This window comes from Phoenix dactylifera, unplaced genomic scaffold (assembly GCF_009389715.1).
Source record: "Phoenix dactylifera cultivar Barhee BC4 unplaced genomic scaffold, palm_55x_up_171113_PBpolish2nd_filt_p 000535F, whole genome shotgun sequence".
NCBI lineage: Eukaryota > Viridiplantae > Streptophyta > Magnoliopsida > Arecales > Arecaceae > Phoenix > Phoenix dactylifera.
This window is the reverse complement of record NW_024067944.1, coordinates 311,464-332,043: the sequence shown is the minus strand read 5'-3', so window position 1 is coordinate 332,043 and position 20,580 is coordinate 311,464. Positions and strand designations below refer to the sequence as shown.

The 20,580-nt window shown below is 40.1% G+C and overlaps 3 protein-coding genes across 3 annotated transcripts; 2 read left to right on the top strand and 1 right to left on the bottom strand.

The window, feature by feature from the left end:
- The first annotated feature begins 6,192 nt into the window (after positions 1-6,192).
- LOC120106359 (F-box protein At5g07610-like) lies at positions 6,193-6,996 on the top strand. The gene has a single exon (XM_039119357.1). The coding sequence runs from the start codon at positions 6,193-6,195 to the stop codon at positions 6,994-6,996; it is 804 nt and encodes a 267-aa protein (XP_038975285.1).
- A 3,590-nt stretch (positions 6,997-10,586) lies between these two features.
- On the bottom strand, positions 10,587-11,368 carry LOC120106358. The gene is made up of 3 exons (XM_039119356.1): positions 11,267-11,368; positions 10,826-11,176; positions 10,587-10,720 (listed from the first exon to the last, which is right to left on the bottom strand). The coding sequence occupies exons 1-3, from the start codon at positions 11,366-11,368 to the stop codon at positions 10,664-10,666; spliced, it is 510 nt and encodes a 169-aa protein (XP_038975284.1). The 3' UTR covers positions 10,587-10,663.
- Positions 11,369-15,681: 4,313 nt separating this feature from the next.
- LOC103698646 lies at positions 15,682-16,185 on the top strand. The gene has a single exon (XM_008780684.2). The coding sequence runs from the start codon at positions 15,682-15,684 to the stop codon at positions 16,183-16,185; it is 504 nt and encodes a 167-aa protein (XP_008778906.2).
- Positions 16,186-20,580: the final 4,395 nt, after the last annotated feature.

The window sequence follows — 20,580 nt, the reverse complement described above, 5'->3', positions numbered from 1 at the left end:
ATTTTTTATAAATAATAAAAAAAGTTATAAAAAAAAAGTTTTTGTAAAAAAAAAATCCTAATATTTATATATTTATGCGAGAATGATAAACACACAAGGTATATTAAAATCTAAAAAGCCCAATGACTAGTGGGAAGTAATACAAATTTAAGTTCTTTTATTCAGTCTCTCTTAGGGAGTTGTAAGCCTAATTATACTTTGGAATTTCACTACACACTGGGCCGACTCTTCTAAGGTCTAGGCTCGACATTATGTGAGAGTATGGTAGAACCTTGGACCCTGATGAATCATACTTATCTAATCCAAAAAAAAAAAAAAAACATCAATAAAAATGGATTAGTCAGGAACATCGAAAAGGGCTACCTATTGTCAAAGATCAAGTGGGCTTGTGATGAGGACTCCGAGCATTAAGTCCGTAGGGGAGTCTTGATGCCGACACCTTATGCCAACTGGTGTGAGAGTTTGTCGACTGATTGCTCGTTACACGGAGAAATCACCACAAGAGTAAAAGTGCACAATTTATTATACCTTCTTAAAAAAAAGAAAAAAAAGAAAAAAAAATGTGTATTGACCGAAAAAGACAATAGTGTGAAAGCCGTCGTTGAAAAATTCGAGTAAAACTGGAATATACAGATAAAGCCCGTGAGGTACTAAGTAAACATCCACAACTCTCGAAATCCTGAGATAAGATGATTTTGAATCAGTGAGTAGGTCTTTCGACCAATCCTTGGAAACTACTAGTATTAACAATATTTTGGAGATCCGAACCCTTAGCTTGTGTACGGTCCAGATTTCACCGAGCACTCCAGTATAAATAAGTCTTACAACTCCCTAAACGGAAACTTAATGACTTTAACTTAGATTGCATACTAATCTAGGAATTTGGGCTGACTTAGTAAATAAACCGTGTGTGCTTTGAAATTCTTATCATTTATGTATTCTTAAATTAGATTTTAATTAAAAAAAAGTTTTTTTTTTTCTAGCTAGTATGGCACTTGGAATTTGAAGTTTCATCAATCGAATTAAAAAAAAAAAAAAAACAACAACAACAATTAATCATAACAATAAATGATATTGAAGTTTGTGGTATCTTCACTGGAAACCCTCACGAGACTATAACTCGTCCACTAGGGTAACCTAGGGGTTTAAAGCCTTGTTACATATGATAAATGTAACCGCGATGCCTGCGAAAGTGAGTTAAAATTCTTCTTTTCTAGTTTTATTTTGCTCGAGGACTAGCAAAACATAGGTTTGGGGGTGTGATAAGTGCTTAATAATCTATAATTTAGTTATCTTTCCATAGCACCTTATCATATTTTTAAACTGATAAATATATATTTTACCATAAAATTAAATAAACATTGAAATGAATTTAAAATATGGTAAGAGGTAAATAATTCTTTTCTCAAAAAGACTCTAAACTTGTCTCTCTTCTGGTTATAATCTTTCATAAAACATATAAGTAGGAGATTGTGTAACCCGGTTTGGGTAAACTGATGGAGTTGTAATCAAGCTAAGGTTATAATTAAATGGATTTTGTCCTAATTAGATTGAAAGCTATAATTAATTATTTTTGTATGAAGAAAATGTTTTGATTAATTTTATTAAGTCACGGTCCTGTTTTTAGTTTTGTCGAGTCCCGGTCTGAAGGCAGTTTAGCAAGAATTGAATTTAAATAACATTGGGCTCGAGACCAGTTCAAGCAAATTAAAGATCATAACCTACCTCAAATCCAAAGCCAATTTCCAAACCCAATCCTATTCCTTTCCCGCGACCACTATCCAAGCAATCCAACGGTTCAGAAACTCCCGTCTCCGCATCACGTTTCCAAACTAAGCAAAATAGAGGAGATCTTGTTTTAAATTCATATATGCCCATTTTCACGTCAAAATAAAGCAAGAAAAATAATTTTTCCAAAAATTACTGGAATCACTGTTCAGGTGAACAGTGTCCCGTGAAAACAACTGTTCATATGAACAGTGTCCCGTGAAAACACTGTTCATGATGAACAGTGTTATAAAAAAAAAAATAATAATAAAACTAATCCCACTGTTCATCTTCTTCCTCCCTCCTTGCATCAGGGCCGTCCACCTTCCTCCCGTCGATCCCGCGAGCAGATCCGCCGCCCGTGCCAGCCGCATCAGCCGCGTGCCATCCGCCCGTGATGCAGCCCGTTCCACCTCCCAGCAGCCGAGATCCAGCTCCTCCGCCATCAGCCTCCCGTCGTTCCTGCAGCCAGCGAATCAGGCGTTTGTCCGAAGCGTCTTCAACGCGTTCATGGCACGATTCAAGGCTGCAGCGAATCTCCGGCCATCCTTCCATTTCGAACAGAGCCGAGGCGTCCCAGATTTCAGCTCCCAATCGCGACCAGCATCCTGTTTTTCGCCCATCACCGTCCGCATCTTCTCCGGATTCAAAACCCCCAATCACGGATTGACGCCCTTCACCCGAGATCCAGCCATTCTCCCAGCATCACGCCCTCGCGTGCAACAGGAATCAAGCCTCCGCGAGATCGAAGACCTCAGACCACGCCCTGAATCCATCGCTGGGTCTTCAGCGGTCTATAAGAGGAGCTCGGTTGAGAAAGAAAAAAAAGAGAGGGGAGACCCCTGTTTCGGTGAAGAAAAGAAGCCACCAGCCGAGAGAAAAGAGAGAAAAAGAAATAAAAAAAGAGAGAAAAAGGGGGAAAGAGAATATTTTGTGATATATTGGGAATAATGGGAGGTGAAGGCTTTCATTTGAAGACGGGAGGTCGTCCGGAAACCATGCTCGGCTAAACGTCCAATCTAGGGCTGGATGAAGCCCTAGCAATGTATCAGGGCATTGTAGTTCTTACTTTTTATTATTATTTTGGAGCTTGTTTAAATTTTTATCTTCAATGAAATATTTCTTTTATGATGTTTAAACCTTGAGCATGCTATTTATTATTCATGTTTGCTAAAGTAGTCTAAGATGATCCATGCCTAGGAAGATGAGGTATGCTGCACCCTAGATTAGCATACTTAGGTAGACACTTCATGCTATACCGAAGATGGATCTTCCTAAAACTCTTTATATTTTTATTTTAAAAGGCTTGTAGCCAATATTGCATGCCTCTCCAAAAGATAAAAAAAAATATTAAAGAACACAGACCCTGATACAATGCTATGTGGTGGATTCCAAACCCTAGATCCATTTTACTCTGATAAATTCCAATTCACACTCATAGTTTAATTTAGTTTATTCGAATTAGCAAATTCTTCTTCTTGATTTATTTTTTAAAAAAAAATAACTTGTCTCCAATCCCTGTGGACCGACACCCGTAATCACTATCCTACAAGATACGTGCTATTGCGTGGTTTATTTTCAAAATTGAAGAACCGATCAGCCATGATCACAACTCCTCCACTTGAGACTTGGTTAAAAAAAATAGGAGCGATCCCGAACAAATATGTATACCAGCTCCGATATGAATCCACCAATCAAGTGCTTGTAAAGTCATGTTAACTTCAGGAGGAAAGGAAACAGATCTGAAAGCTATCTCAGAGGAGCCAGCGCTGGAAGTCACCATGTTGACTTGAGCACTGGTTGTGTGTGGACCCTTCTTCTTGGATTGAAGAGGTGCAGTCTTCTTATAGAAGCACTAGGGAGACAAATGGTTGGTCTGACCACACATATAACAGAAACGGACACCACCATCCTCTTTCTTTTTCTTCTTCTTTTGCTCCTGAGATTGCATAGGTTTTTCATTGTGGTGGTTAGGATTTCTACGGTTGTAAGGTTTATTTTTGTAATGCTTATTTTGAAGGGTTGGTTCTGATATTTTCTAGATGGGGCCTCTATATTATAAGCATTATTCTTGTGTCCAGTAGAGGTTTTACTCCTGAGCCTATGCTGTTTTCTATTCTAATGGAGTTTAAAATTTGGGTTAGGGTGAGACCTCCTTGGGTATGGCTCAGAGTCTTAGCAAAATCAGACCAGGAAATTAGGTAGTTTATCTATCAGACAGGCTACTTGGAATGATTCATCCAATTGGTTCCATTAGCACTAAGCTGGTGGATTAGGATTTCAAAATCATGGATTTGTCATTCATAGGCTTTGAGTCCACCATCCTAAAGTTATTGAAGTCAGAGGCCTTGAACCTCTTCACCCTCGCATCATCAAGACCATATTTGCTTTCTAGGATATCCCAGAGTTCTTTGGCACTCTTGGTTGGTAATAAATGTCATACAGCCTCTCAGAAAGGGCACTTAGGATTTCATGGATGTAATGATAGTCTATTTCATCAGGTGTTCTAGAGGGGTGTGCTGGTGGAGGCAAAAGGTTCAGTGTGGAGAGGAGGATGAATTCCGGTTTGAGTTTTGGCGAGTAGCATATCGTGAAGTAGTTAGATTGGACCTGTTATCAACTTCAGTGGTGCTCTCACCTATGGCTGAGATCAACCCTAATGTGGTGAGCTAGAACCGCATTTGGTTCTGCCCCCTCCTAAAGTTATGGCCATCAAATTTTTTCAGGTTTGGCACTAAGGTGGTCACTAGTATTTGAGGCCATAGGTACAAGGTTATAGAGAAGGAACATAAACCTGAATAAAGGCAAAAGTCTATGTCAAAAGATTGCGCTAAAATTTGTATTGAATTTTGAATGTCTAGTTGATATATCCAAAAAATAATAGCCAGATTAGCTCCAGATTGGTGGTGGAGCACTAGGCTCACTTAAGTACCAGCTTTTTTTAGGTACGTATGCCTTTTTAACAAACTTTTCTTTGACACTATTAGTTAGTGGAAATAATCACTAGAAATCATACAAATTTAATTTTTACAAAAGTCTAAGTGCAAATTTAAATTTGTTGTTACGAAGTAACCAAATTTTCAAATTTTCCGTTTGAATTTTTCGAATTAGTAATAATTGATTACTAATTTTGTGCCAGTAAATCAAATATTGTAATTGAGATCTAAAATGTCAATTCAATGAATTATAAGATTTATTATTTTATTAGAATAATTAATTACTAATTTTGTGCTAACAAATTAACTATTTTAATTGAGAACTAAAATGTCAATTCAATGAATTATAAGATTTATTACCTTATTAGAATAATTGATTACTAATTGTGCTAGCAAATCAATTATTGTAATTGAGATCTAAAATGTCAATTCAATGAATTATAAGATTTATTACATTATTAGAATAATTGATTAAGATCTAATAAGCACTCGAAACCTCGCTATTGTAGAACCCCCTACGCCTTCCTTCCTCCCTGAACGCTCCCTCTCAGACCCAGAAGCTGCTAGATCTCGGCACCCCGTCGGTGTCGCCGAAGTAGATGCTCGTAGCCCCTCCCCGAAGCTAGGTAAGCTCCCGACCACCTCATTTTTCCTCTTCCCTGCCTTCTATCCTCCCAATTTACTCGGGATAACAGAGAGAGAGAGAGAGGGAGGGGGAGAGAGAGAGAGAGAAAGAAAAAAAGAAAAAAAGAAAAGAAGAAAAAGAAGAGAGGGAAGAGGGGATTTACCTGTGTGCGACTGCGAGCGTCACCGACGCTGCTAGTCCTCGTCGTGGGCTCTTCTTCTTCCGAGCTCTTTCTCTCCTCCACGGCAAGAAGAGAGGGCCGGTCGCCGTTCTCCCGAGCTCTCTCTTCTCCACAGGAGGGAGAGAGGGCTGGCCACTGCGGCCGCTGCAGGCACGGCCGGCCTCAGGCCGGCCCCCCTTCCGAGCCCCGGCATGGGGTCGCCCCCACTCCCCCCCCCCCCCCCCCCTCCTCCTCCTCTATGGTCACGTGAGAAGAGGGGAAGGGGAGAAAAAGAAAGAAGGGTGGAGGAGAGGAAGACCCGGGAAGAAGAGAAGAAAAAAAAAAAAGAAGAAAAGGAAAAGGAAAAGAAAAAGGAAAAAAAAGGCCCATGTGGGTCAAATTGGGTCAACCTTGCGTTCTATTCATTGCGGGCCCAACTTGGGCCCAATTTAGCAATGTTAAGCTCTATTGGGCTATGCCTTTTTGTGGGCCATGTTTGGGCTCTATTGGGCCGGGTCCATTGCGGGCCAACTTTGAGCCTGTTGAGCCGTGTTTGGATTTGTTGGGCTATGTTTAATAGTATTTTTGATTTTTGCTTAGCTTTGAAATTAATAAAAAAATTAATTCTATTTAATGATATTTAAATAGATGCACCTAATAGGAAGATAGGAAGGAAGAAGTCTAATCTCTCCCGCTACAAGAAGATGGTTCGCTGTGTTGCCAAACTGACAGACGATCTCATGGTGGAGATCCTTTCTCGTCTGCCGACCAAGTCCTTTTTCCGGTTTCAATGCGTCTCCAAGTCCTGGCTCGCCCTTTCCTCTGATCCCTACTATCAGAATAACTTCCCTCGTGCTGCATCTGGCCTCTTCGTCAATGTCCCTTATGGAGACATGACCGTTTACAGGCATCGGAGGCGTATCCAATATATTAGCCTCTCAAACAACGATGACGATCTTGCCATCGACACCTCTCTCAGTTTCTTGCGCAAGTTATGGAATATGGAGGTGATCAGCTCCTCCAATGGGCTGCTCCTCTGCCGCTCGTGGGTCCGAGAAATCGACTCCATATCTCCTCTAATCTATGGCGACTTCCACGCTATATCCCTCTACGTCTGCAATCCCGCCACTAGAGAGTGGGCTGTCCTCCCTGAAGAAGATGATATCTACGGGTACCTTGCTTTGGGCTTCGAACCTCGCCTCTCCCACCACTACCATGTCCTCCGCTTCGGCGGCGACGACGACGGGATCCCTAGGTTTAGGATCTTCTCGACTAGGACAAACCAGTGGGTGGAGAGCGAAGTCTCTTATGGCAGAACGTATAACAGCCTACAGGCTACTTTCACCAATGGGATTTTCTATGTTGCATACGGTCTAAACCAAGTCTGGGGAGTTGATCCAGAGGGAAAGGTTTGCCACAGAATCGAGCTGCCTGAGTCCGATGGCATGGACTGTCTGGACACTCAGGGGGTTATTTGCATTATATGCTGCGAAGCAAGGGTAAGATAAAGGTGTGGATGCTTAAGGACTACTGTCATGTCGATTGGATCTTCAAGCATTGCATTAATGTCAGAGCTATGTTACAGAAACATGGGATCCCTGAAACACCTTATGTTATGTCACAGAATTTCATCCAGATGTGGATGCTATTTTCCTTCGAATAGATGACAACATCTTCTCATATCACTTAAATAGTGGTAGATTGGAAGAAGTCTACAACTTGCCTGATACAAGCGGTCTAGAATGTGTTGCGTATTCACCCACTAATCGAAGGGGTTTGGCGATGAGGTTGTCTGATGGGATGGACGAGGGACAGGCTTATGCACGACTCATGGCAACAGAACATAACGTGTTAGAGGTTCGTAAAATTTACTATCTATTGTCTTTTTGTTTTTAGAGATTTGAATATCCTGCCTTCATGGTTTAATTGTGAAGACATTTATCAATCGTGGAATATATGTTGTTATATGTGGAATCAGCTCACCTATATCATCATTATTGTTTTGCCTTGAGAAGGATTAATAATTTGACTCGGCCTTCGATTGATGCAGGAGCATGAGCCCGAGTCATGATGGACGTACGTCGAGTTTGGATCCTTACTTTGAGAGTGCCCGAAAACCCATTGAGTTTATGGTTTTCAGCATTTAATTATATTGGATTGAGTCTATTTTATTTTGGTCAATTAGGTCATACCGAGTCTTTTTATTTTGGGTTTATTTGATTTCTTGTTTTGAGTTTGTAATTTGTTAATTTGTGTTTGATGATTGAGTCCATTCCAGTTTGGTGCGCGCATGTAGTTTGGGTTCATTTATGTTTTGTTGGCTAGCTTATTTGCATTGGGTCCTTAAATTGGTTTGTAATTGCTGAATTATGTTAGTTGTGATTGAATCCTTATCATTGAGTGCCATGTGGCAATCAGTTGGCTGAAGATTAGAAGGTGTGGAAGAGAGATTCATGCCGCACAGAAGAGTTCTGCTTTCACTAGGAAATCTTCATGTGTGATAATCTATCATTGCTGATTTTTAAGGATTCTCATCTCCATAATTTGGCATTCCTTTGAGGAGTTCTACGTGGAGATCTCATCTCCATAATTTAACGACACATGAACCGAGCACTCCAGCGACCTTGTTAGCTTGATGTGTTGGTCATGCTGGTTTTCCACAGCAACAGATTGGCACTAGAGAAAGGGTCATGATCCCATCTTTGCAAAGCTGACCTATTAGCAGATAGTCTGCAGCCATGAAGTCAAGGAGAATGCAAGCAACACCAACAACTGCCCAGCAGAATATATCCTTAGAGTCTGACGGCTCTCCATAGAGCCCTTAGAGGGATCCTCTTCTGCAGGAGCCATAGCCAGAGTTGCCAGTTATGAATAAGCAGTTTCGTCTACTCATGTAGTAGGTTCAAATGTTGACCATAGCCATTTAGAATCTCGAGCAGATAGCTACTAACTAGCAATAGCAGACTCGTGCATCGAGTAAACAAGGTGGATCAAATACAAACGAGTCACCATACTCGTTCTCAAAGTCCAAGATGAGTCCAAGATAAGCCCGACTTAATTTTTGGTATTATGAAAATACAAAAATAGTATTAAATATTGATGATATCATATTTTCTTAAAGTCAATGATCAAGCGTAGAATATTATGAAACTCATGATTTATTGCAAAATAATGGTTTCCTTCGTATATTAAGAATAATGAATTATTTATATAAAAATGAACTCCATATATTTACGAAATTTATATTTTGTTATGAAAGAAATAATTTCATAATTAATTTACTATTAAAGGCTTATTTATACACTACGAACTTTATAAAACCATTTAGTATTTTATTCGTATATGATTTAATTAAGAAAATGTAAGTTAAAAAAAATTGTTTTAAGAACTATGGCAAAAAGACTCACAAATAGCTATATATATCCCTTCAAAGTGGGGTAGATCGATATCCAGTTCCATACAATCCTACTAGCAGGTAATACTAGTTGGCATACGATCCTGCTAGCGGGTATAGTAGTTGGCATACGATCCTGCCAGTGAATAATAGTAGTTAGCATACGATCCTGCCAGCGAGTAATAATAGTTGGCATACGACCCTGCCAACGGATAATAGTAATTAGTATTTTGATGATTACGACTCTATTACGGGTATAAAAGCAATCTTAGTATTTAGTCTGAGAGTAGTAATTTGATCGATGATATAGTTAAATAGTAAATATTTTATGATCTAATACTACACACCTAGAACCATGTTTATGACATATTGATGATGTTGCATGCATGATTGACTTTATGACTTATTTTATTATTTGATACTATGAAATATTCTATCTTGCAATAATTATTATTTTTACTTTATGAAGCATCAATTCATACAAAAACTTATGCTTGATCCAATAAGATAGTAAAAGGTTTACTTGCTGAGCTCGATCACTTATATATCTCTATTTTTATTTTTTTCTCTCCAGATGAATAGGATCGAGAGGAACGAAAGATGGTCCAGGCTTGGAGTTCGCGCTAGTAAACTTGACAATTTTGTAGAAAAATTTTAGTATTCTAAGTTGACTATAAATTTATAGTTAATGATTTTCTAAATTTTGAGGATTATGGGTTGGTATTTATGTTTGGATTTAGATGTTGTAAACCAATATTGGTTCCATTTAATGGATAATAAAATTAAACTTTTATTTATTATATTTTATTTGAGATGAACTTGATAGCTAAATATAATGTTGGCTTCGTGTTATCTAGGGTTCTATCCCTCGATAGCATGATCGTGTTATATTCCAAATTTCAGGGGGTGATAGATGTTGCATACCTGAGGTCCTCCGGACTACCCCTTTATATGGAAGAGTTTATTTTATCGTTTATCTGGGTTGATGTGATGTGCACCAGTTGCCAGGCAGCGGCCAGTCGTATGTTTACGATGCGAGCATCATTTCGTATGGGTGGCATACTGACCATGCGCCGAATGTAGAGCAGTAACAACTGTCGATTGTCGAAACCATCAGTTTTTGCCAGTACGTGTCGATTGGCTCCTCAGCTGGTCGACTCCTCGGCTGGGGCTGAAGTTGCTCACGTCAGTTTATGACCGAGGTCAAGGAGGTCGCACTACAAGAATAGTAACTTTTACCGGCGCTTTTATTGGCCTTTACCGATGCTTATTAGCGTCGGCAAAAACTCCACCAACGCAAAAGCAAGCGTCGTAGACGCATCGATGATACCTGAGTGGGAAAGATTTTTGCCGACGTGCAAGGAAAGCGTCGACAAAATCGGGTATTTACCGACGCTTAGGAAAGCGTCGGTGTAGATCCTTTGCCGACGCGAATTAGCATCGGCATAGACTACCACTTTGCGTGGCGGTATAGATTTTTTGCCGACGCTTATAAGCGTCGGAGAAAGTCTTTCATACGGTGCCAAGTTTGGTTTTTAACGACGCTTTAAAGCGTCGGGAGTGGGATTTTTTTTTCAAAAAATTATTAAAAGAACACATGCGTATTATAAATCAACATTTACGCCAATATGAACCTGCATTACATTTACATCAACACAAATATTCAGATCATTCAAAATATTCATCTTGTCATATATGATTAATAAGTTTAGAATTACAATGTTCTTTGAAAAATATAAAAAAATACATATAAAACTCCTTAAATAACAATCTAAAAGGTATCAGGGACCGGATTTAGCGCCATCATCATCTCTACGAGCTGTTGAAGTATCAGGAATCTACAAAAAAAAAAAAAACTTTAAAAGTTAGGAATATGAAAATCATTAACTCATGCAAAATAAGTGATAATTATGTAAAGTCATCAAATACATATAGTTATTTACCTGAGGATGGAGAAATCGCTGTAACATAGATGAAATATGCTCAAGCTGAGACTGCAAAGTTTGTTGGTTCTGCTTCAACTCTGCCAACTCTGCTTGATGGCGATTCTTCATATCTTCAATTGTTGTCCGAAGTCTACTAACTTCTGCATTGCTACTGCCTTCTCCAGTATTTCTTGTATATATGCCCACTGCAGACAACTGAGTGGGGGTAACTCCAACGCCATAACCTCTCACTCTACCATAATGCTCTGGGCCCAATAATTCAGCAAGCACTTGAGCTTCGACATGACTGGTCGTGTCGGATGATGATGACTCTCCGACGCGCTCTGAAATAAGAGTTGTTGCCCTGTCCTATATTCTCAAAAGAAAAAGTCATATTAATGTATGCCAATAATAGAACTAATAAAAATATCGTTGAAAGATTCAAAGATGAATACATACAACTATATCTCTTGACTCCTCCCGAACAAAACTGTCATCTCGGTGGGTGTGAGTCATCTTATAAAACTCCACCTTACTAGGCTTCCTCCCATTATCATCCATCTACAACAAAAGATATATTGGCAAGCTAGTTATCATAATACATGCTATATGATAGAACAATTTAAAATAGTTTCAAAGAGTTTCAAAAAAACTTACGAATTCAGCTCTACGTCGAGCATAACTCATCGAGCCTGAAGTATGAGGAACAGTCTGAGAGGCTCATGCAGCTCTACCAATGTTGGAATATGTCTTCCCAAAAAAGGAATAAACAATATAAATTTGTAATCTAAATTATTAGTAGATACAATATAAGGTATTGAAAAAAATATACACAACCTGAGCTTTGTCGAAAAAACCAATAGTGGACAAGCTCCCTCCACTGATGAGGGATTACATCAGGAGGACAAACACGGGCAACCTCCTCTTCTGTCATACCATCGTGCTTCCAGTCCGCCTTTAACTTGGCCCTATATTCTTTCCACTTGCGGTTGACGGACTTCAGCACCCAATCATGACTCTCTTTAGGGAGCAAAAACTTTTTCTACATCAAAGTAATTAAAGAATGTTATAACAATGTTAAATCAAAAAATAAAATTGTGATAGTAAGCAAATTCAATTCTTTACCTCAATAACTTTAAGAAGCTCAACCTTATACGAAGGAAGCATTTCATTCCATTTCGTATAGTTGAGCAGACACAACTGACCCTTCCACACAACCGATCCTAGAAAAGTCGATAAAATCCTTGCAGCCCTCTTGATGGGTTGCCCTAGTTCATTGCAATGTACCACGATCTTTTCATCCTCGCGTAGGCTCCACACATCCCGTGCTCGAGTGGGTCCTTGTGTCCTCACTCTCCCCAGTCTATCTATAAAAATAAAATAAAATATCCATTAATTAAACATTAAAGGCAAATGATTTAATATAATTAGATTGTAAGAAAAATTAATATATAAAATTAAATCAAATTATCCTGGATGTGCACGTCATCCATGTCTGGACAATCAGCAGGTGACACGTGCTCAGACTGAGACTCGTGCTGAGTATGAGACTCATGCTGAGAATGGGACTCGTGCTGCTGGGGCTCGTCGGGCTGCTGGGACCGTAGGGACTGATCGGAAGAAGATCCAACGGATGTGTGCTGAAACTCAACATCTCTGAATCGTTTTCCTCGCGGCATGTTGTTATCTAGCAATCCTATAATCACAAATATCCTTTCTATCGCCAACATGACATAAGGCAAATGGCACAAAGAGAGATTGGCACAATTCATTGTGTTAACAAGATTGGCACTTGTTTTTATTAATTCTCCTTGTCTCGTATTGCTGGAAAGAGAGATTGGCACAAAGAGAGATTGGCACAATTCATCTTTGGATTTTTCTTTTATCTCGTATTTAGGCAAACAAGATTAGGGTTTTATTTTCCATATTGAGATGATCCTAGGTTTTAGCATTGCTGGAAAAAAAAAATTTAAAAAAACTGCATGCACAATTTTGACAAAGATGGGAGCTTTGTTAGCATTTCCCTATTTAACAGGCAAATGGAATGGAATGATTCATGAGAGCCGAAATTTGGTAACCTGGTTGCTGGCATTTATTTGTGATCTTCGGGGTGTTTTTGGTCTGGGCTGGGTCATTTAGCTCTTACCTTTCCCGGACACCAATTATGGAAAGAGGTTGATCACCCATTGCAGGCGAAAACAGTGAAATTTTTCTGTCAGCTTGAGGCTGTCAGTCGCCTATTTCTGTAGGATGGAAAGGTATAGTTGGGTGCATGGTTGGGCATCCACTCGATCTCTAACTGCAACATGGTAGCATTTAGCATGCACAATTATAGGAGATGGCGTGCAAATGCGAATGAATACAGTAGGGCAGTTGTATAGTGTGTAGTCCCTGTAAGATGTCCATACTGCAAATCACCTTTTAATTTAATTATGGGTGAGGGTGAGGAATCTGATTCCATCAATTACTTGTATCACCACCTAGGATACAAGTCTACTAGATACAGTCAGACACTTCGGATATGTTATCCTAGTATGGCATAATAGTGCATTTAGACACCAACAAAACTAAGAAGATATCAAGAATTCAAGGATTTAAAGTACATTTTCTTCATTAGATAAACATGCAAATAATTAGTTTTTATTTAAATATAGACATACAAATGGTCAAGAAGAATAGTGAATTTGTACAGATTTGGTTATAGAGCTGTGACTATGAGCAATGATTCTTATAGAAGCTAATTCTGTCATTCTCTTGTTTTTGATTTCCACTTTTCTTTAGTGGTTCTCTTTCATTAATCAGACTGTTTTTATTCTATATTCTCTGACTTTGCCGCAGGCAGCATGCTCTCCTTTTCTGCTCCAGCTCCCTGTTTTGTTCTCATGTCATGTTTCAGAATGGGATGAGTCAAAAAATGGACCAAGACAAATGAGACATCTATTGTCCTAAGTGTCAGGTATGCTGGCCCATTCCACAAAAAAACCAGGACAACTTGCATGGTATTTACAATTAAAACCACTACCTTAATAGTATATACATGAATCCCTCAGTTTGATGAACCAAATCTTGACTATACAACAATGATGGCATATGATAATATCACAACTAGCAATGGAATCATGTGCCACATGATTGAAATAAGTAAACCAAAATGGTAAGTCATGTTGTCACCACTGTTAGATGCATCTTATGCAATTGAATCAGCACCTCTACTAAATTACAACGAAAGTTAGACTCCAAACTCGACATAGGAACCAATATTAACACTGATCATTCTACTGTGGCACTATCCAGCTAGAATACGCTATGTTTTATATATGCTAGCTCTTTCACAGGCAAATTAAAGAATATCTATAAAGTATTTTATTTATAAAGCTAGCTCTTTCACAGGCAAATTAATTTTTTTTTTTTGGAGGGAAATATTGGAGAGAATGTTACTTTATAAAGCTAGATGTTTCTATTTGAGTTTAATTGTGTTTCTTTGGATCTTCACAGATGATTGTTTTATGATTATGCGATCCATCTCTTGCCTCCTATGCTCATTGTCCGGTGGTTCCCTGACTCCATTCCTGCTTTGGCTTCTTTGGCTAAGGCTTCTTGTGCCCATTTGTTTCTTAATCTTTGGTATTGAGATTACCATGAAGTCCTCCACCTCTGTTAGAATTTCAGAAAGTTCTAAGGTTTGGTAGATTTCATTTCCTTTGAATCAATTGCAATTACTTATGTGTGCCACAATAACTGTATTTACTAGTTATTAGTGATGCGAAACTTTTTTCAAGTTTCAAAATTTTAACTTCCGCAGGAAACATTACAATGTCAACTTGACAGGAATTGAGGTTGGTGGGACTTTTTCTAAGGCTTCCTACTTATTTATTTGACGATGGAGCAAATAAAGGTGCCATTATTGACTGTTGTACAACCTTGGCTTATCTTCCAGATGCAGTTTTCAAGCAGTTACTCAATGCGGTGGGGGATCATTTTCTATTGTATTTGTGAAGCCCAATAGTCCCACATCGGAAAGTCTCGTTCCAGAGCTTGGGCATATGAGGCGGGTGTCTCCTAATCCTGCAGACGCGTTTTGGATGGAAAACAAAATCGGGGAGGGGTGAAGGATGCTTGCGTGAAGCTCCAGAACCGGACAATATCTGGCAGGGGAGCCTCGTGTTTCCCCCCTCGTGGCCCCCACGTGGGCACTAGGTGCCTCACGTGCTCCGCGGAAGCGGGGGCGTGACATTTGGTATCAGAGCTTAAGATTTAGGAATCCTAGGGTTTAGGCTCGAGTAAGCCTAAGTGGGGAAAATCACTAAACACGAAAGATATTAAAATGTTGTGATTAGCATATGAAGGATGCAAAATTTTCTCAATCTGATAATCTTGATGCTGGAAAAATGGTGTAGGTTGATATGGCGCGAGGGCGTGGTCGGGGGCGTGCTAGAAGGCCGACCCGATTTGCAGATGGCTCCACGGCTTGGGCACCCTCTGGACAACAGGAAGGTACCTCATCCACGCGGACTCGGGGTGTGCCACAGCAGGAGCACACTATTGACCCTACTGGCAGTACTCCAGAGATGGGAGCTCCGGAGATTGGGACATCCGAAGGACCAAGTATTCAGCTTGAGGAGACGATAAGTGCTTCACAGTTGATGCAAATGATGGTGCAACAGCAAGCTGCTGCCAGAGCAGACATGATGAGGATGGTAGAGGTGCAGCAACAGTTCTTGCAGCAACAGTTGCAGCAGCAGCAAGCAATGTATCAACAACAGCAGCAGCAATAACAACAATTCCAAGGCACTACAACTCAGTCGGAGCACCGAGTCAGTCTGTTGGATTTTCAGAGGTATGCACCCCCAGCATTTAAAGGTACGGCTGACCCGATGGAGGCTGAGAGCTGGCTGAAACAGATTGAGAAAGTCTTTCAAGCTCTGAGGTGCCCTGATGAGGAGAAAGTCCTTTTTGCCACCTTTATGTTACAGGGTGAGGCAGCTGACTGGTGGGAAATGGAGAAAGGGAAGCTTGGTCCGAGTGATGCCCCCTTCATTTGGGAGGAATTTAAAAAGGTTTTCCATGAGAAATATTTTTCCCAAGGTATCCGATTCCAGAAATATAGGGAGTTTGACCGACTGGAGCAGGGTGATATGACGGTTGCTCAGTATGCAGCAAAGTTTGAAGAGATGTCCCGATATGCTCCGACCTTGATATCAGAGGATAGTGACCGAGCAAGAAAATTTGAAAATGGACTCAGGGGACGGATTCAACAACAAGTCGCTGCTTTTGAACTGTCTAGTTATAAAGATGTGGTTAACAAAGCCCTGGTGATAGAAAAAGGGCTTGACAACGCCCATGCTGCCCGAGAAAAGAATATGAAGAAAAAGTTTTGATCTACTGATTCTCCGAGCCAAAATAGTAGACCCTTCAAGTCAAAGGATCAGAGACTGAATCAAGTTGTCACCAGAGACAGAGGTCAAGCCCGAGGTGCCATTAGATGCTACAGATGTAGAGGACCTCATCTTAAGCGAGATTGCACTTGGATTGGAGGGACATGTTTTTCTTGTGGTCAAGAAGGGCATAAGGCTGTTGTATGTCCTAGTGAAAAAGAACCGCAGAGGCGACAGGCACCTCAGTCTTCTCAGAGAGCCCCTATAAACCGAGCACCTCAGGAGGGACAGCAGCAAGAGGGAGGGCAGCAGAGGCCTAGGACCCAGGGGCGGGTCTATGCACTCACAGAGCAGGATGCCAAGGCCTCTAATTCAGTGGTGACAGGTAATAAATCCATCCCTAATATTTTCTTTTGTTGGCATATCATAAATTTGGTTAGGTTATATATGTTGTGCGTGTATGGATAAAGATTGTGATTAGGTGTCTTGCAACTATGTACAGGAATGATTAGGTTAATGTCATATGATGCAAATGTTTTATTTGACTCTGGTGCTACCCACGCCAAGTGGAGATGTCATATTAGTTAATTTAGTTTACAAGAACTTTATTTTGGGCGTTGAGGATAGGGAAATGAATGCAGACTTGTTGGTCTTAGAGATGAATGACTTTGATTTGATTCTTGGAATGGACTGGTTGGCAGCATACCATGCTACTGTTGATTGTTTTGAGAAAACGATCAAGTTTCAGATCCCTGGTCAGCCAGTGCTTAGGTTGGTGGGTAGCAAGTCACCTCATCAAATGAAATTAATCTCAGCTCTACAGGCTAAGAAGCTTCTCGCAAAAGGTTGTGAAGGATTCTTAGCTGCTGTGTTAGATACCCAGAAAGAGGAGCACAAGTTAGAGGATATCCTTGTCGTGGCAGAATTTCCAGATGTGTTTCCAGATGAATTGCCAGAATTACCCCCTGATAGGGAGATTGAATTTTCCATCGACTTGATTTCTAGCAGTGGTCTAATTTCAAAGGCTCCATATCGAATGGCTCCAGCTGAATTAAAAGAGCTGAAGGAACAACTACAGGGGTTACTAGATAAGGATTTTATCAGGCCTAGTGTTTCTCCTTGGGGCGCTCCTGTATTATTTGTGAAAAAGAAAGACGGTAGCCTCCGACTCTGTATAGACTACCGGAAATTAAACAGGGTGACAGTACGGAATAAATACCCACTGCCAAGAATTGATGACTTGTTTGATCAGCTGCAAGAGGCTCAGATTTTCTCGAAGATTGATCTTCGTTCTGGCTATCACCAATTGAAAATAAAAGCAGCGGATGTGCCCAAGACAGCTTTCAGGACCAGATACGGGCATTATGAATTTTTGATCATGCCTTTTGGTTGGACAAATGCACCGGCTGCCTTGATGGATCTTATGAATCGGATATTTAAACCTTATCTGGATCAGTTTGTAGTAGTGTTCATTGATGATATTTTGGTGTATTCAAAGAGCTCACAGGAACATGAAGAACATCTAAGGGTAGTATTGCAAATTCTTAGAGAAAAGAAGTTGTATGCTAAGCTATTAAAGTGTGAATTCTGGTTGGATAGCATTTCTTTTCTTGGACATGTAATCTCCAAGGAAGGTGTCTCTATTGATCCAATGAAAGTGGAGGCAGTAGTTGGATGGTGTAGACCTACCAATGTGACTGAAGTACGCAGCTTCTTAGGATTGGCTGGATATTATAGAAGATTTGTTGAGGGATTCTCCCGTATTGCCATGCCTCTAAGTCGCTTGACTCATAAGCAAGTAAAGTTTGAATGGACAGATGACTGTGAACAGAGTTTTCAAGAGCTGAAAAAGCGTCTGGTGACAGCCCCAGTGCTAGCTATTCCATCTGGGACAGAAGGCTTCACCATCTACAGTGATGCATCTCGTAAAGGACTTGGGTGTGTTCTGATGCAGAATGGGAAGGTGATAGCTTATGCCTCTAGACAGTTAAAGTCATATGAACAGAATTACCCTACACATGATTTGGAGTTGGCTGCGGTAGTTTTTGCTCTGAAGATATGGAAGCATTACTTGTATGGAGAACACTGTGAGGTTTTCACAGCTCATAAGAGTTTGAAGTATATCTTCACACAGAAGGAGCCGAATTTGAGGCAAAGAAGATGGCTAGAACTACTGAAGGATTATGACCTGACTATCAGTTACCATCTGGGGAAAGCAAATGTAGTGGCTGATGCTTTGAGCAGAAAATCCTCAAGTGGGATGGCAGCATTAATCACTACACAGAAGCATATTTTATTAGATTTGGAGAGATCAGGGATTGAGATACAACTACATGATCCTAAGGTACATTTGGCTACCCTCACAATGCAGCCTACTCTGATTGAAAAGATCAAGATGTCTCAGAGAGAGGATCCAGAGTTACAGAAGATCAGAGAAACAATAGAGTCAGGTGTGCAGTCAGAATTCCGAGTGCATGAAGATGGCTCTTTAAGATTCGGGAACAGGGTATGTGTGCCAAAAGTAACAGAAATGAAGAAAGAGATTCTTGATGAGGCTCATAACTCAGCTTATATAGTGCATCCAGGTGGTACTAAAATGTATCGAAACTTGAAGGAAAATTTTTAGTGGAGTGTGTTGCCCAAGGTGACAAGCCAAGAGGGGGGGGGGGTGAATTGGTTTCTCTTAATTTTAACTATCTTACTTATGTTAATTGATGAGTTAGTGGAATTAAACAAATCACAATACAAACAACAAGAAGTATAGTGGTTCGGTGCTCTCCTAAGCACCTACGTCCACTCCCCAAGCGACCCCTTGGAAATTCACTATAATCCCGCGGATTACAGTTGGATTGTTTTTCGGGCTCACAATCCAAAAACCTTTACACTTTGGTTTTTCGGGTTTACCAAAAACCTATGTTGGTTTTGTTAGATGTATGCCCTAGAAGCCAATTTGGCTGACACATTGTTGATTCTAGGGACATAATTTTGTACTTGACTATTTATTATTGAATAAATAAAAGGCATCTTTTCATTCATATTGTTTATGTGTCTATGAATCGTCCAAAAAATTAATAAGATGATGATACATATTCTCAAGAGTTGAGAATTTGAGCCATGTATCATTGGTGATTAATTTCTAAATGCTCCTGATCAATGGATCATCATGAGGACGGTGATCGATCCGATCAGTGCACAGATCACTTTCCTTCTGGATGGACGAGACTTGAGTCCACAGTGTAGGGACACTGAAGTGATAGTGCAGGTACTTGTTAGAGAACAAGGGTACTGAGCGTGACCAAGACAAGAAGTCACTTGGATGTCTATCCACTCGTCAGTGACTTGCTTGATGTTGCAGTAGTGTGACTGGTCCTTTGACCTGCGGTGCTTCGGCTACTCACAGTGAGGTTATTGTAGTTTGACTGCACACATACATGGTCTCTAGCCATATGGGTCCATGCAGTGTAGATTGGCTGCAGTAGGTTCACTGTAGGAGTAGGGTATGCACCTATAAGGAATCTATCGACCTTGATAGAAGAGGAGTGATCCTATGTGATTTGTTAGACTGAGTTCTAAGACCTTGGCCAGGGCAGTAATATAAAGTGAAAAAAGAGTTTTCCACTATCGAACTCAAGTCGAATAAATCTTGACATATGACAGACGATGGGGTTTGACGAGTTGTCCATGACCTCCGTCCTGTAGGGATCCACGATAGTAGGACTGTATCACATGTTAACTGCACCTAGAGGTTCATCATTCCATTCTGCTGGGTAGCCACTACATGCTGCTAGGTGTCACTGGTGGATGGTGGGACTCATAGGGATTATCTTGATGATCGATAAACCCTAATGAGTTGAGTTGGAATCGTTCCAACCTATTGAAAGGAGTTTTCAATGATATAGTGATAGATATCACAATATATCTCACTACCAGTCAGAATAGAACCTATGGGGTCACACACACTAGAAGTATTGACCGATCCGATGGTTGAAATCGTGATTAGGAATCACAAGAAATCAATTTGATTGATAAGAAGTTGAAGAAGGAACAAAGGAAATTAATTAATTGGACTTAAACACAAATCCTACTTCGGGTAGGATTCCTAGAGTCCTAATTAGATTAGGACTAGGAATCCTAGTTGGAGTAGGACTGGGATTCCTACTTGGAATAGGATTCCTACAATCCTAATGAGATTAGGAATTTTGAATTAAAATAGGATTCCTACTTGGAGTAGGATTCCTAGAAATCCTAATTGGATTAGGACTTCGGATTCAAATAGAGTCCTAATTGGATTAGGACTAAAATTAAATACATCCTAATTGGATTAGGATTCCTTAAGTCTAAATTAATTATTAATCTAATGAATCAACATGACTCCTAATTGGATTAGGATTGAAGAGT

Excerpts from the sequence above, each read along its gene's own strand:
- LOC120106359 (XM_039119357.1), top strand. The coding sequence starts at position 6,193 with ATGGTTCGCTGTGTTGCCAAACTGACAGACGATCTCATGGTGGAGATC.
- LOC120106358 (XM_039119356.1), bottom strand. The coding sequence starts at position 11,368 with ATGGATGATAATGGGAGGAAGCCTAGTAAGGTGGAGTTTTATAAGATG. Across the intron at positions 11,177-11,266 it reads AGGAGTCAAGAGATATAGTT|GACAGGGCAACAACTCTTAT; the intron begins GTATGTATTCAT and ends TTGAGAATATAG. Across the intron at positions 10,721-10,825 it reads AGCGATTTCTCCATCCTCAG|ATTCCTGATACTTCAACAGC; the intron begins GTAAATAACTAT and ends TTTTTTTTGTAG.
- LOC103698646 (XM_008780684.2), top strand. The coding sequence starts at position 15,682 with ATGGAGGCTGAGAGCTGGCTGAAACAGATTGAGAAAGTCTTTCAAGCT.